The 13,967-nt window shown below is 38.6% G+C and overlaps 1 protein-coding gene across 1 annotated transcript in view; it reads left to right on the top strand.

Annotated features, from left to right (window-relative positions):
- The window catches only part of LOC111155576 (armadillo repeat containing 3), an 88,443-nt gene that overhangs the window by 70,500 nt on the left and 3,976 nt on the right, over window positions 1-13,967 (top strand). The window contains exons 16-17 of the mRNA XM_022515824.1: window positions 9,364-9,564; window positions 11,632-11,794. Coding sequence (XP_022371532.1) covers window positions 9,364-9,564; window positions 11,632-11,794 — 364 coding nt within the window. The remainder of the gene's footprint in view (window positions 1-9,363; window positions 9,565-11,631; window positions 11,795-13,967) is intronic.

The following is a 13,967-nucleotide window of genomic DNA, read 5'->3' as shown; positions in this document are numbered from 1 at the left end:
GTAAACAAATGAAGATAATTATTTCTTCTCATGCCATTTCCATTCTCCTCCTTGTCCCTGAATCTTTTCCCCACTTGAAGATAAACCCTGATGTACTCCCAACATTCAAACAGATTGTTAGCATGAAGGAGAACACGCATTTTACGTTCAGACAAAACTGGTCCTTTGTTTTCTTATCTCTAAAACAGAAAAGATCCTTTCCTCATAGAGGTTCTGTGACAGTAAGTGAAACTATGTTTGTCCACTGCCTAAACCATTGCCTGGCACACTTAAGTGATCAGTGTATATCCAGACCTTTACCCCCTCCTTATTCCTGGGTCCACTGGGGAGATAGGTTGGTCATAATCTTGTTGTCTTGTTGTCTGTCTTTTGGTCAGTCCTTCTTGTCTTGTAACTATTAGTCCTTTGGATCGTGGAGATTGAATAAAACATTTTAACTCTATTCATCTGAGAATGTTTAATGTTACCACGAAGTTACTGAGAGATACTGACAAAGAATGATGAGCCATCTAGGACCACAAAGTGGCTAACTTCTTGAAAGGAAGAGGAGAGAAGGGATGGGAAACAAGCAAATCAATTATGTGTGTGGGGTAGCCTAATATGGATAAGGAAGGAATGATTTTTCTCTTTCTCCTCATGAATATCGTCACCATATTCTATGTAAATTAAAATCTGGAAGCAACATGGTCTCACTGGGTAACCAGCAACCAGATTATTTTTGCATGTGAAGGTTTCAGTCGTGCTGTCCTTCATGGGAAAACACTCATGGGAGAGGTGATTAGTTCCTCTTTATCCTTGATACTTTCCTAGGCTTCACCAGAGCCAACAAATCTAATATGCCCTCTGAAGCTTTTCTTTATGAAGACCATTCTCCTTACAATAAATATTTACTATACCTATTTGTAAATGTATTATAAGTTCTATCTGTGCTGTATTTTTGTACTCAGACCAATTTTCATAAGTATTTAAGTTGACTGTGTGTGAGTTTATTATACACACTTAAAAGTTTATTGCTTTCCTGTCTCTATTTTGTTTCCTTCCGTTCTGTTTATCTCTGGAGTCTTCTAGAAATTTACCACATGTACTTAAACATTTCTGCTGTTCTATCTTGATCTTCATCATCATGACTTCCTAAAACATTTTTATTTTTAAAATAATTTCCCTCAAGCCCTTCTTTTTAACCTTAGCTTAGCCATTTTTCCCTTCCCCCCCAAATCTGGACTGACTACAAAAGTCTTTCAGAAATAGATACTGTCTCTTAATCACCCTTAACATCTTAATCACATTTAAATACCTTCTCACCTTCTTTTCTTGATATTATTCATTCATTCAGCAAATATTTACTGTACTAGGTGCTAGGAGTTGTTCTAGTGTTAGAGATACAGCAGTGAACAAAAACCTCTGTTTTCAAAGAGCTTACACCCTACTGGGACATTGACAAATAACAAAATAAACTACACACACACACACACACACACACGCACGCACACATGCATCCTTCTAAGCCCAGAATACATTGTGTGTCCACTTTGTACAATACTCTCTTTGGAACAGAGTAGGTAGAATAGGACGCCCAGTTGGGATAGATTTCTAGAACATCTTGAGTTTCGTATTTTTGTCACTCATGTGGAATTTATCGAACACTACCAGGCATGATAGTTATTTTTCATATACGAAAATCTTCCTGCCTAAATTGAAACCCCATGTGGGCCAGATTCATGACTTACAGTTCTCCCAGCAGCCTTGCCTTCTAATTTATTTGTTCAAATAGTTGATGATGTCAAAAAGGAGTGAGTGATTAAACTTTGAAAATGTCAATGCACAATTTGGAGCCAGACAAATCTCTCTCTCGACTTAGCTGCCTGCCTTCTCATCCACCTATGAACACAGAAACGATCCTTGTTGTTCTGGATCCCCACAGTAAATCTCTGTTTTCTGAGGTAGTTTGGCTCAAGCCTCTGTAAGAAAGTTAAAAGTCCTGCTATCTTTAATCACAAATTGATGTTCTTTCTGAGGATTAATTTTACGAGAGTTAATTTTGTTATTTCTGAGCACTTGTTTCCATATTTATTTAGAAATGAAATTCCTTTAAGTATTAAAGCCCTTATTAACACAACTGGGCAGACTTCATGGGAAAGAAGTCCAAATGAAATACTTCCATATAGAGCTGTGGGAAACTACAATTCAAGAGCTCCATTAAATTATCCCTTTTTAATCGCTCAATAAGCTTGCCCTCCATGATGTTCTTAGCCCTGTGTGCTGGCTGACATCTTCTACAAGCCAAATGATTCTTCCTTTCTCCTGGAGGCACACTCAGTGAGAAATACAACCTGCTTTGTTTTATAGGTGGCTCTGAGTCAAATTGTCCAATATTACAAAGCTACCCTGTAACTGGGTTTACCCTGAACAGATAAACCTAAATATGCTTCCCACCATTCTGATTGACCTTCCAGTGGTCGTTTGCTTTTTTCTAAAGTCTTCCTATGGGTGTGAAGATGTTCCATTTACAAAAAAACAAAGGAAGTTGTTTAGATTGTAGAGCTGGAAAAATACTAATTTTTGCTTAAAGATTTTACCATAATATGTGGTGAGTGCATTTCATACATGATTAGGCTCAGCCCTTTACTCAGCTACAGTCAATAGAATATTGAATTAGAAAATATAAAACTTGGGGCACCTGGGAGGCTCGGTCAGTTAAGCATCTGCCTTTGGCTCAGGTCATGGTCCTGGGGTCCTAAGATCAGGCCCTGCTCAGCAGGGTCCTGCTTCTCCCTCTGTCTCTCTCCAATAAATAATAAATTTAAAAAAGAAAATATAAAACTTTTAGTATTTGTTATGATCACAGAGTTTTGTGTAATTCTCCAAAAGCATTTCATAAAATTATTTTTGTATTTTTACATCAAAATAAAGAGAAAATTCACATGGCCTTTAGCTGATCCCCCCTCCCTTCACCTTGTGCTTCAGGAAATACTTAAAGATAATTCCTGCCAATGTACTGCTTGTGGAACAGAATGCTCAATAGTTGCAAGGACATAATTTAGGAAATTCACCTGACCTAGCCCCATTTTCTTGGCTAGCTGGGGTTATATTATATTTATATTTATATTTATATTTATATTTATATATAGTTATGGCTGAGATTTATTATAGCAAAAGATATAATATAGGAGCTGCAGGAAAAAGACACACTTAAGCAAAGGCTATAGAAATCACACAGAGGTTTCCTTGTCCTCCCTCCCTTTCTGTTAGCATAGCATAGGATGCAATTTTCTTGTGGGAGATAGCTCCACCCAAGGAAGTCCACTTGAGTCATGGAATCCAAAATTCATAAAACATGCTTCAGTTTCCTATAGGGAAACTCCAGCTTGAATGACAGTACATTTCTCTCAGGCTAAAAGGAAATGGCATAACACTTCTCAACTGCTGAAGAAATCAACCATGTCTTCTGTCTCTGCGGAAACTATCCTTTAGCAACGAAGAGGGGGAAGTAAAGACATTTCCAAGCAAAGGAAAACAAAGAATTTATTCCCGATAGTTCTACCTTTACATACTGACTAGTTACTAGAAGTTCTTCAAACAAGAAGAAAATGTTGAAAGAAACTGGAAGCATCAAGGAAGAAAGAAGGAATAGCAAAAAGAATTGGATTATGGGTATACACAATAGCCTGTCTATTTCCTCGTGAGTTTTATAAACCATATTTGATGATTGAAACAAAAATGAAGAAAGGTAAAGAGACCTCCATGGATGTGAGGTTCCCACGCTTCCCTCAAAGTGGTAAAATGTGGATACCAGCAGACTGTGATAAACCACATATGTGTACTAAAATCTTACAGTAACCACTACAAATCAATACAAAGAGATACAGTCAAAAATGGTGCAAATAAATCAGAGTGGAAAACTAAAAAATATTCAGGTAACCAACAAAAAGTCAAAAAAGTTAAAAACAGAGGAGTAAGAACCAATCAAAAGGCAGAGATTGGCAGAGTGGATTAAAAAGTTATGATGGAGGGGCACCTGGCTGCCTCAGTTGGTAGAGAGTGTGACTCTTGATCTCAGGGTTGTAAGTTTGGGCCCCATTTGGGTGTAAAGACTACTTAATAAAATCTTTTAAAAAAAAGTTATGTGGAACTATATGCTGTTTAAAGACACTCACTTCAAATTCATTGGTATAGGTAGGTTGAAAGTGAGAAGATGGAAAAAGATACCATGTAAACATTAATTTTTTAAAAAGCAGGAGTGGCCTTTTAATATGTAATAAAGTAGACTTCAGAACAAAGAAAATTTCTAGAGACAAAGAGGAACATTACATATGACAAAATGGGTTAATCTGTGAGGAAGACATAATGGTCAAATAATGTTAGCACCAAACAGCAGATCCTCAAATACATGAAGCAAAAACTGATAGAGCAGAAAGTAGAAATAGACAAGTCCAAAATTATGGCTGAGGATTTCAACACTCTCCTCTGAGCAACTGACAGAACTACTTGACCTGAAATCAGCAAAGATATAAAAGATTTGAACAACACCAGCAATAAATAGGATCTAATCAATATATTATAGAACACTCCACCACTAACAACAGAAGACGTATTTTTTCAACTTCATGTGGAACATTTACAAATACCCAGGGTCATAAAACAAAGCTAAGCAACTTTGAAATAATTGAAATCATAGAGGGTATGATCTCTGACCATTATAGAAACAAACTAGAAATTAACAACAGTAAGACAACAAGAAAATCTCTAGATGGGCAGAAATTGATGACACGTTTTTAAATAAACTATGGGACAACAGTCTCAAAGGAAGTTTAAAACTACAAAGAACTGAATGAAGGTGAAGATATAGCATATCAAAATTTGTGGGATAAAAGCAAAGCAGTGCTTAGAGGGAAATTTATTTTACTAAATGTATTAAAATGAAAGGAAGGTCTTGAGTCAGTAAGCTAAGCTCTTACCTCAAACTAGAAAAAAAACAAAGAAAACCCAATACAAGGAGAAGGAAGAAAATAAAAAGGGCCAGAAATCAATGGAATTGAAAACAGAAAAACTGCAGAGAAAGCAAATGAAATCAAAAGCTTATTCTTTAAAAACATCAATAACATTGAAAAACTTTTAGCAAGACTGACAAAACATAAAAAAGAAAATATGTAAATTATCAATATTAAGAAATGAAAGAAGGAATTAACATCACAAACCCTACACACATTGAAGGATAATGCTATGAGCACTTTAATTCAGCCACTTAGAGGAAATGAGCAAATTCATCAAAAACTGCAAACTACTAAAACTCACCAAGAATGAAATGGATGACTAAATAATCCAGAACTATGAAAGAAACTGAATTCATAAAACCATTCCTAAAAAGAATCTACTGACCTTGATGTTTAATTTGTAAATTCTGCTAAATATTTCAAGAACTAATAACGACTCTAAATAGTCTTTTCCAAGAAATAAGGGAAAATGTTTCCCAATGTATTATCCTAATGCCAATATCAGAAAAGGTGGTTATACAAAAAATTATGGGGATGCCTGGGTTGCTCAGTGGGTTAAGCCACTGCCTTTGGCTCGAGTCATGATCCCGGGGTCCTGGGATCAAGTCCCCCATCAGACTCCTTGCTCAGCGGAGAGCCTGCTTCTCTCTCTGCCTCTGCCTGCTTGTGCGCTCGCTCGCTCGCTCTCTCTGACAAATAAATAAATAAATAAAATCTTTAAAAAAGAAAAAGAAAATTACTGCTGAGTAACCATCATGAATACAGATGTAAAAGTCCTCCATGAAATATTAGCAAATCAAATCCAGCAATACATAAAAAGAATAATTCATCCAAGAGGAGTTTATCCCAAGAATGTAAGGCTGGTTCAGCATTTGAAAATCAATGTAATCTACCATATTGACAGTATAAAGAAAAAAACCTACATGATCATATTAATTGATGCAGAAAAATTATTTGACAAAATTCAACATTATTTATGATAAAAAATACAACTGTCAGCAAAATAGGAATATAAGGGAACTTTCTCTATCTGATGAAAGGCATCCACGGAGGGGTGAAGAAAAATACTGATTATATCTTACTTAATGGTGAAAGACTGGATGCTTTTCTGACAAGATCATGAACAAAACAAGGATAACTATTCTTATCACTCCTATTCAACATTGTATTGGAAGGCCTACACATTGCAATAAGGCAGTTTTTAGAAGTATGAAGATTGGAAAGTGAGGGGGGGGGAAAATAGTTCCTATTTGCAGACAACAAGATAGTCTAAATAGAAAATCCTTAAAGAGGGGTGCCTGGGTGGCTCAGTGGGTTGAGCCTCTGCCTTTGGCTCAAGTCATGATCCCCGGGTGCTGGGATTGAGCCCTGCATTGGGCTCTCTGCTCTGTGGGGAGCCTGCTTCCTCCTCTCTCTCTGCCTGCCCCTCTGCCTACTTGTGATCTTTGTCAAATAAATAAATAAAATCTTTTAAAAAGAAAAGAAAATCCTTAAAGAATCTACTTTTTTGTTGTTGTTGTTGTTAAAGATTTTACTTATTTATTTGACAGAGAGAGATATCACAAATAGACGGAGAGGCAGGCAGAGAGAGAGAGGAGGAAGCAGGCTCCCGGCTGAGCAAAGAGCCCAATGCGGGGCTCAATCCCAGGACCCTGGGACCATGAGGCGAGCTGAAGGCAGAGGCTTTAACCCACTGAGCCCCCCAGGCGCCCCAAGAATCTACTTTTTAAAAAACCTCATAGGACTAATAGGTGAGTTTAGCAATAGATCAGGATATCAGGTCAATACACAGAAATCATATTTCTATATACTGACAATAAAAAATTGAAACCCCAAAATTTGCTGACTATCATTTTTAATAGATTTCAAAATGAAATATGAAACAAAAATGAAAGTGAAACAAAACTTATACATTGAGAACCATCAAATACAAAGGAAATCAAAGAGTCACTGAATGAGTGAAGAGATATACCATGTTCATGTGTTGGAAAATTCAACATAGTAAAAATGTCGGATTTCTCCCAAATTGATCTATAAATTTGGTATAATTCCATCAAAATTCCAGTAGGATTTTCTGTAGATACAGACATGCTAATTCTAAAAACTTTATGGGAAGGTATGTAAAATAATTTTGAAAAAGAAGAATAAAGTTGAATGTCTCTGATTTAATGATTTGTGATAAAAATACAGTAATCAAGATATTAGTGAATGAGTTTTATTTTTATATGCCTTCAAAGAAAAATGTCTTTTTTGTGTGTCTGTTTTAGCCAGTAGTTGACCCAGTTGATTTCTTCTTCTTCTTCTTCTTTTTTTAAGTTGTATTTTATTTAAGTAATCTCTACACCCAGCGTGGGGGCTCAAACTCACGACCCCAAGATCAAGAGTCACACACTCTTCCAACTGAGACAGTCAGGCACTCAGACCCAGCTGCTTCCAATCTTAAGCAAGTTTCAGCCAGTGTTTCGTGGGTTGTCATTTCCACGGTCAGTCTGGTTTCCAAAAGCTTGGCAGTGCTATTTGGAGCAGTCCTGACTGTGTGTCCAGCTTAGGATTTGGGTGGTGGTCAGTCCCATTGTTCCATCCTCAAAATCTGTGATGTACTGTTTAGGGTCAGAACCATGTATACACAGCTTGGGGGGCGGGGGCGGTAAGCCTAAGAATTCATAAATAACTTGATTTTTTTTTTTTCCTGAGTTTTTCCCTCTTCGTGATCTCCCTTGTCTTTGTTGGTTCCTTGGAGGTTTCTTTTTGGTCCTCAAGCCAGAAAACTTCATTTATCCTGCCCTGCTGTACTCTTACCATGACTGGCCCTATATCTCCAGCCAAGCAACATGAGGACTGAGCAAGTATAAAGTAATTTTAGGTTCTTATGAAATGCTGATGTCACCATGTCACCACTGCCACCACTGTCACAGGATTCCTTAGGGGCTGGGGCACAAAAGAATGGAGGGGAAAAAAAAAGAACACAACAAAACACAGCTTTTCTCCACCCTGTGTCTTTTCTGTTTCTCAAGAGGGCTCCTCCTTGAGCTCTGTCTGTGCTAATGACTACTTCCAGATTTTGAGCTGTGTCTGGTTTGGAAAATACTGGAGAAAAAAATAAACTCACCATCTGTTCAGTAATAATTCAAAAGATTTTCTCAGCTCTTCCTGCTACCATTTGCTTTTCAGAGTCTTCAAGTAGTGGTCGAATCCCGTCTGGGTTTGATGGACTGTATTCAGTAGGAGGAACAGGATTAAATGTGCCTACTCCATGTTACCTGGAATGAGAACACATGTCATTACTTTTGCCCAACTCATAAGTTAATGAGGGAACCAGTAAGATGTTAGTATTAGTCCAAAGGACATTTGGTCCAAAGGACATTTGAGGATCTAGGTATTTATATCCAGTTTAATTAAGGAATGTTAGGAAAAGATCACTGAGTTACATAAAAAACAACAACAACTAGTTAGTATCCTACAGGACAATAAACTATAGCCTCTGGCAAGATCTTCTCAATCCACAGAAATAGTTTGCATCTCTACTAAACAAACACATGTTAGCTAGCAAATTCTCTAAGTTTGAAGCAATTAATTCACAGAATGTTTTAATTAAACAGTATCTTTACAACTAAGTACATTCCAGTTTTCCTAAGTACAGAATTAAGTGCATTTCACTAGATAAACTTTAGGTAAGGGATGCCTGGGTGGCTCAGTCGGTCAAGGCACTGCCTTTGGCTCAGGTCATGATTTCAGGGCCCTGGGATCAAGTCTCGCATCGGGCTCCTTACTCAGCGCGGAGCCTACTACTCTCTCTCCCTCTGCCTGCCACTCTGCCTGCTTGTGCTGTCTCTCTCTGTCAAATAAATAAAATCTTTAAAAAAAAAAAAAAAAGATAAACTTAAGTAAGTCTTCACTCCTGCGTGACATGGATGCCAGCCTTGTTTTGTTTTGCTTTTTTTCCATGTTTTGGATCATTCTTTTTTTAAAACACAGTGATTCAGACTCTTCCTGCAGAAGGTCTCAACCGAAGCAAGAAAGGATGTAAGACCGGCTTAGACTCCCTGAGGAGGCAACCTATTTTTTTCCCAATTCAATAAATGTTTATTACGTACCTACTACGCACCAGACATCCAGCTAGGCAATCGTAGGCAAGACCAGTGTACGATTTTCATAATACGTATCAGTCATGTCATATTATCTTGAAAGCTAATTTCTCTTACGTAATATAGAGACTATAAAATGCTATCATTGTCATCAAAAATTTGAAAGCTGCATATGATACGGTCGTTAAGGTATAAACTATATTTCTGGGGCGCTCTTCAGATGAACTCGGAGCGCAGTTACTGCCTGTTCATTTCATGACTCTGATTGCTGCCATTTCCTCTCAAAGGAAAGGCCGAGGGAAAAAAGAAGAGGAAAAAGTGAAGGAGGAAGAAGAGGTTGCAGCAGTCCCCAAACTGATCGGAGAAGGGAGCCCCGATAAAGAATGGTACCCTCCCTCCGACCTGGACTTCTGTGTTTATGTATATGAAGTGACCAAGTCAATATTCCCCATAACGAATATCAAGGAGCAGATTGAGGCTCTCGCCAAGTAAGTTGTGTCTATCTACATAGGCATTTTAAGTTTCTGAAGTAAAGTTTTTGATTTTAGTGGTTTGCATTTCTTAGCCCATTTTCAGCTAACGACACCATAATTACTGCCCCCTACTCCTGACCCTGAAGCAGAAACACAATAAATTGAAAAAATGCCCAATTTCTATTTTAGGTCCCATTTCCGCCAAGAATCAGAGCTAGGAGCTGGAAATTGCTTAAAGAAAAATGCTTCTGTCATTTTCTCCAGCTAAACCATTAAAGGCATCGTTCAATGTGATCCTGAAGAAGTTAGGAATGAATCAAAGTTTGAAAATTAAATTACTCCAAAAATAAAAAAAAAAAAGAAAGAAAAAATTAAATTACTCCTTAGGTACATGGGGTGCTCATGATTTAAAGGAATCCTGTTGTGAATTCTTTGCAAACTCACAAATTATTTTCTTTTTTTGATTTTTTTAAATTGAAGTTCAGTGGATTAACATGTGGTGTATTATTCGTTTCAGAGGTAGAGTTCAGTGATTCATCGGTCTTCTATGACACCCAGTGCTCATTGCATCACATGCCCTCCTTAATGCCCATCACCAGGTTACCCCAGCCCCACAAATTCTTTTCTGATACAAATAGCTATCACTGATTTTTTGATCAGATAGATGTCTGGTATTTCGCATTTCGCATTGCTCTCAAGTGAGGGTGTGCGCTCTCTAAGGGGTGGCTGTTCGGGCAGGCTCCACGCTCTGCGGACGCCAGGTGACGTTGCCTTCCTCATTAGAGCATTTAATGTGAGTCCACTAAGAGAAATCTGAGAACTGGACTTGGTAGCTGTAAGGGATTAGGAATCACAGGAAGCGGAGGGTGGCCTCCGTAGCTGGCACCAACAACCCGTAAGTGAGCTACTGGATCCTACAGCAGCTGTAGTCTCCACGAGAGCCTGGATCTACTCCAAGTAGACGTGCCTTGCACTCATCAAACCGGGGTGTGATAACTGCAAGAAACACAGCCGCCAGATCATTGACTTCTCGGCAGCCAGAACTGGAAGAGAACATTTTTGGCGACAGAAGTTTTCCTGATGTCCTTGAGAAGTGATGACGTGCGCAGAACTCTGAGCTCATTTCAGCATTTGCCAGATGTCCCATGCTCTGTTCCTATCAGGAACACTTTTCATCATTCCCAAATAATTGGGGTTTTTTTGTTTTTGTTTTTGTTTTTTTAACCTGAGCCCTTTATGCGGCGAGATCCAGAGTTTTGTCCCTGTGCCTTTGGTTCCCGACATTAATTATAGGACATCTGGCGGAGTCCACGCGGCAGCTCTCTCCCCGCCCCTTTCTGGTTTTCGCCATTGTTCTTCTTTGCTTGATCCTATGGACAGCAAGAGGAAATTCTTTCTTAAAATTTGCAATTCTGCCTCTACTCCAAGATGTAGGAGCCTTCAACAGAGGATTTTTGGAGGTGTGTGTACTAACTTCTGTAGGAGAGCTTCCAATAAGGAGGAAACCCCCAGGCAAAGCACACCACCCAACTTAATTAGTTTTCCTTCTGCCCCCTTCCTCTCTCCTCTCATTTCAGTGTTACATAAATGCCTCTAAAAAAAAAAAAAAAAAGACAATTTAAAAGGAAAACACTTATAGGACTTGAAAATATTTGGGAATCCAATGGGAAAATTTCCAGTGTGTTTTTATTATCCCTGTGTTCAAATTCCTTAAAAGAAGGACCATATGTTAGTATAATGCCTTGGATTTCAGATTGAAACGTTTGAAAATATTCTTCAAGAGCAAGATAGAACTTTAAGACTGCTCTGATACAAATTTAGTATGATATTGATTTATATCTTGTTGTAAATATTGAAATTAGCATTTATTTCTTCCTTTGTGTTGAATGAAATAGAATTTCAGTTTACACATGGTAGTTTGAAGACAATAGGCATAATGTTAACACACTTATAGTAAGTTTAAAAAATAAAGCCAATAATAAAAGTCAGAGGAAATATAGTTTTTGCACATACAGTTATACTCAAAGCATCCAAAGTGAGATATTAAACTTGATTAATTTGATCTCAATGTAATTGAAACAGGTATGTGGCAGAAAAAATGGGTGGTAAAGTTTCAAAAGAGAAACTACATGATTTCAGCTGGGAACTTCATATAAGTGAACTAAAATTTCAACTTAAATCCAATGTTGTACCAATTGGACTGATCAAACAAGGAATCTTCTACCATCGAGCTTTGCTTTTCAAGGTACTTAAGATGTTTTGCTTCATTTGCCAGTAGGTAAAACTGTTGGTCTTTATCATGATGGTGTGAGCCAGTGGCTAACATTTAACTGGCTAATATTAACCCTATCGTTTAGAGTTACTTCTACTTGAGATATATATGTATGTGTATATTTGCTAGACTATCAGAAGCATATTCATTCAACGGTTATCATACATCTACTATAGGCCAAGGGCTCTTCTAAGATCTGGGAATATAGAGATATGAAATTGGTAGCCCTTACACCAGCTACCTAAGGAGACTTGTGGGTTCTAAGGAGATGTCAGGGAAGGTTTCAGGGGAGGAAGTGATATGCAGCCTGAATATTAGAGGCTACATAGAAATTCAGCAGGTAAAGAAGGAAGACAAGAGCATTCTAAACAAAGCAAACATTTTATACAAAGTAACAGGAATGAGAGTCCCTGGTCCATTGGAGGAATGCAGAGTAGTTTGTCTGGATGCAGGAAAGAGGAGGGGTTGGGTGAGGCTAACGGGCAGATCACAGAGCACCGTGGGAGTTTGCACTTGACCCTAAAATCTGTGAGAGCCACTGAATGTGGTTAAGGGGAAAGCAGTAACATGATTTTGAAACACCATTCAGACAACAGAATGGGGAATCGATTAGGCAGGGGCAGGACTGGAGACAGAAAGACCAACTGGAAGATCACTGGAGCAAGAACTACAGATGACCTTTACTACAGCCATAGCTGTGAGGGCGTGAAAGAAGGTGTGAGTGTACAGGGAGATTTAAGAGATACAACTGAAAACAGTTGGTGTCTGCCTAGTGGTATGAGGGATTGCATGAGAAGAACAAAGTGATTCAGGTCCTGGGTGGGGCAACTGGTAATGACGGCATTAGTCACTGAGATGAGGACACTCAAAAAGGATCAGATTCAAGAAAGAAGTAGGTGGTTTTTTCCTCCATTGTCTCAAGTATCTGGACTATAATAGGAGCTGCAAAAATGGTTTTTGAACTATAGACTAAATGTAAAGATTCCTACCTCCTCCCAAATACCTACAAACCTCTTTACATCCATGTGTATCTTGTTTCCAGTTCTAAGCTAATTTGATCTCTAATCCAAATGCCAGCCTTCCCTATTTTCTTGGATTTCTTGCTTTATCGAATTTTCTCCTATCTTCAATCTTTCTCTCTATTAGCTGTTTTTCCTTGAAAATCTAAAGTTAAGTCTATACTACTTAAAGAGGAAATAGAAATCTTTTCTCATCATAGCTACAACTACTCCCAAAGCTCCTATTACCATGACCACCATCATTTTGAACTACGCGTCAAGCACTTGATAAATGCAATTGTGAAAGTCTCAGAAATGCCAAAGGTTGAAATTACTACCCTTATTTGAAAGACAAGAAAACTGAACTCAAAGAGGGAACTTACCCAAGGTCAACCAGAAGCCCAGCTGGAGCCTGAACCCATGCCTATCTGAATCAAACCTACCACATTGCTTCTATCTGTAGATAATTCTCATTCTGGGTCAAAATTCAGAGTCATCTCAGCACCTTGTCCTTCCTCTGCTTCCTTAGTTTTTCTCCTCAGCCCACCGAAGCCTGGCCTTGGTTTCCTCTCAGAACGGACCCCAGGAATCTATCATCTGTCTTACTTGATATGTCAAAGAATTTGTCACTGGTTCTTCTTGTCCCTTGACACCACTCTCTTTAGTCTTTTGAACTCTCTTTCCCCCTCATCTCAGTCACCTTTGGTGACCTCTTTTCCTCGACCCCTCTTCAATGTGGGGGTCCCTCACGGTTCCACCCCAGACCTTCTCTTTTCTCACTTTATGTATTTCCTACAGTGCGGTCCTCCGGTCACATGGCCTTAAATATGAACTGCCAAAGGCACCCAGATTCTTTCCTCTGTCCCACAAACCTCTCCTGATTCCTGATCTGTATGTCTGCGCACAGTGGGCTGCACCCTAGTGTCTCACAGGCACTGTATTACTGTGCTCGTGCTACCCTCACAAAATCCCATACTCTGGGGGGTTTAATCAGTAAACACTTTTTTCTCACAATTGCTGAGGCTGGGAAGTCGAAGATTAGGCTGCCAGCGGAGTCAGCATCGGGTGAGGACCCTCTTCCTGGTTGGCAATGGCCACTTTCTGCCTGTGTCCTCACATCCCAGACAGACAGGAGGCTCTGATCTCTT

Source organism: Enhydra lutris, unplaced genomic scaffold (genome assembly GCF_002288905.1).
Source record: "Enhydra lutris kenyoni isolate GAN:26980312 unplaced genomic scaffold, ASM228890v2 scaffoldscaffold42, whole genome shotgun sequence".
Classification (NCBI taxonomy): domain Eukaryota; kingdom Metazoa; phylum Chordata; class Mammalia; order Carnivora; family Mustelidae; genus Enhydra; species Enhydra lutris.
This window is presented reverse-complemented; position numbering and strand designations above follow the sequence as displayed.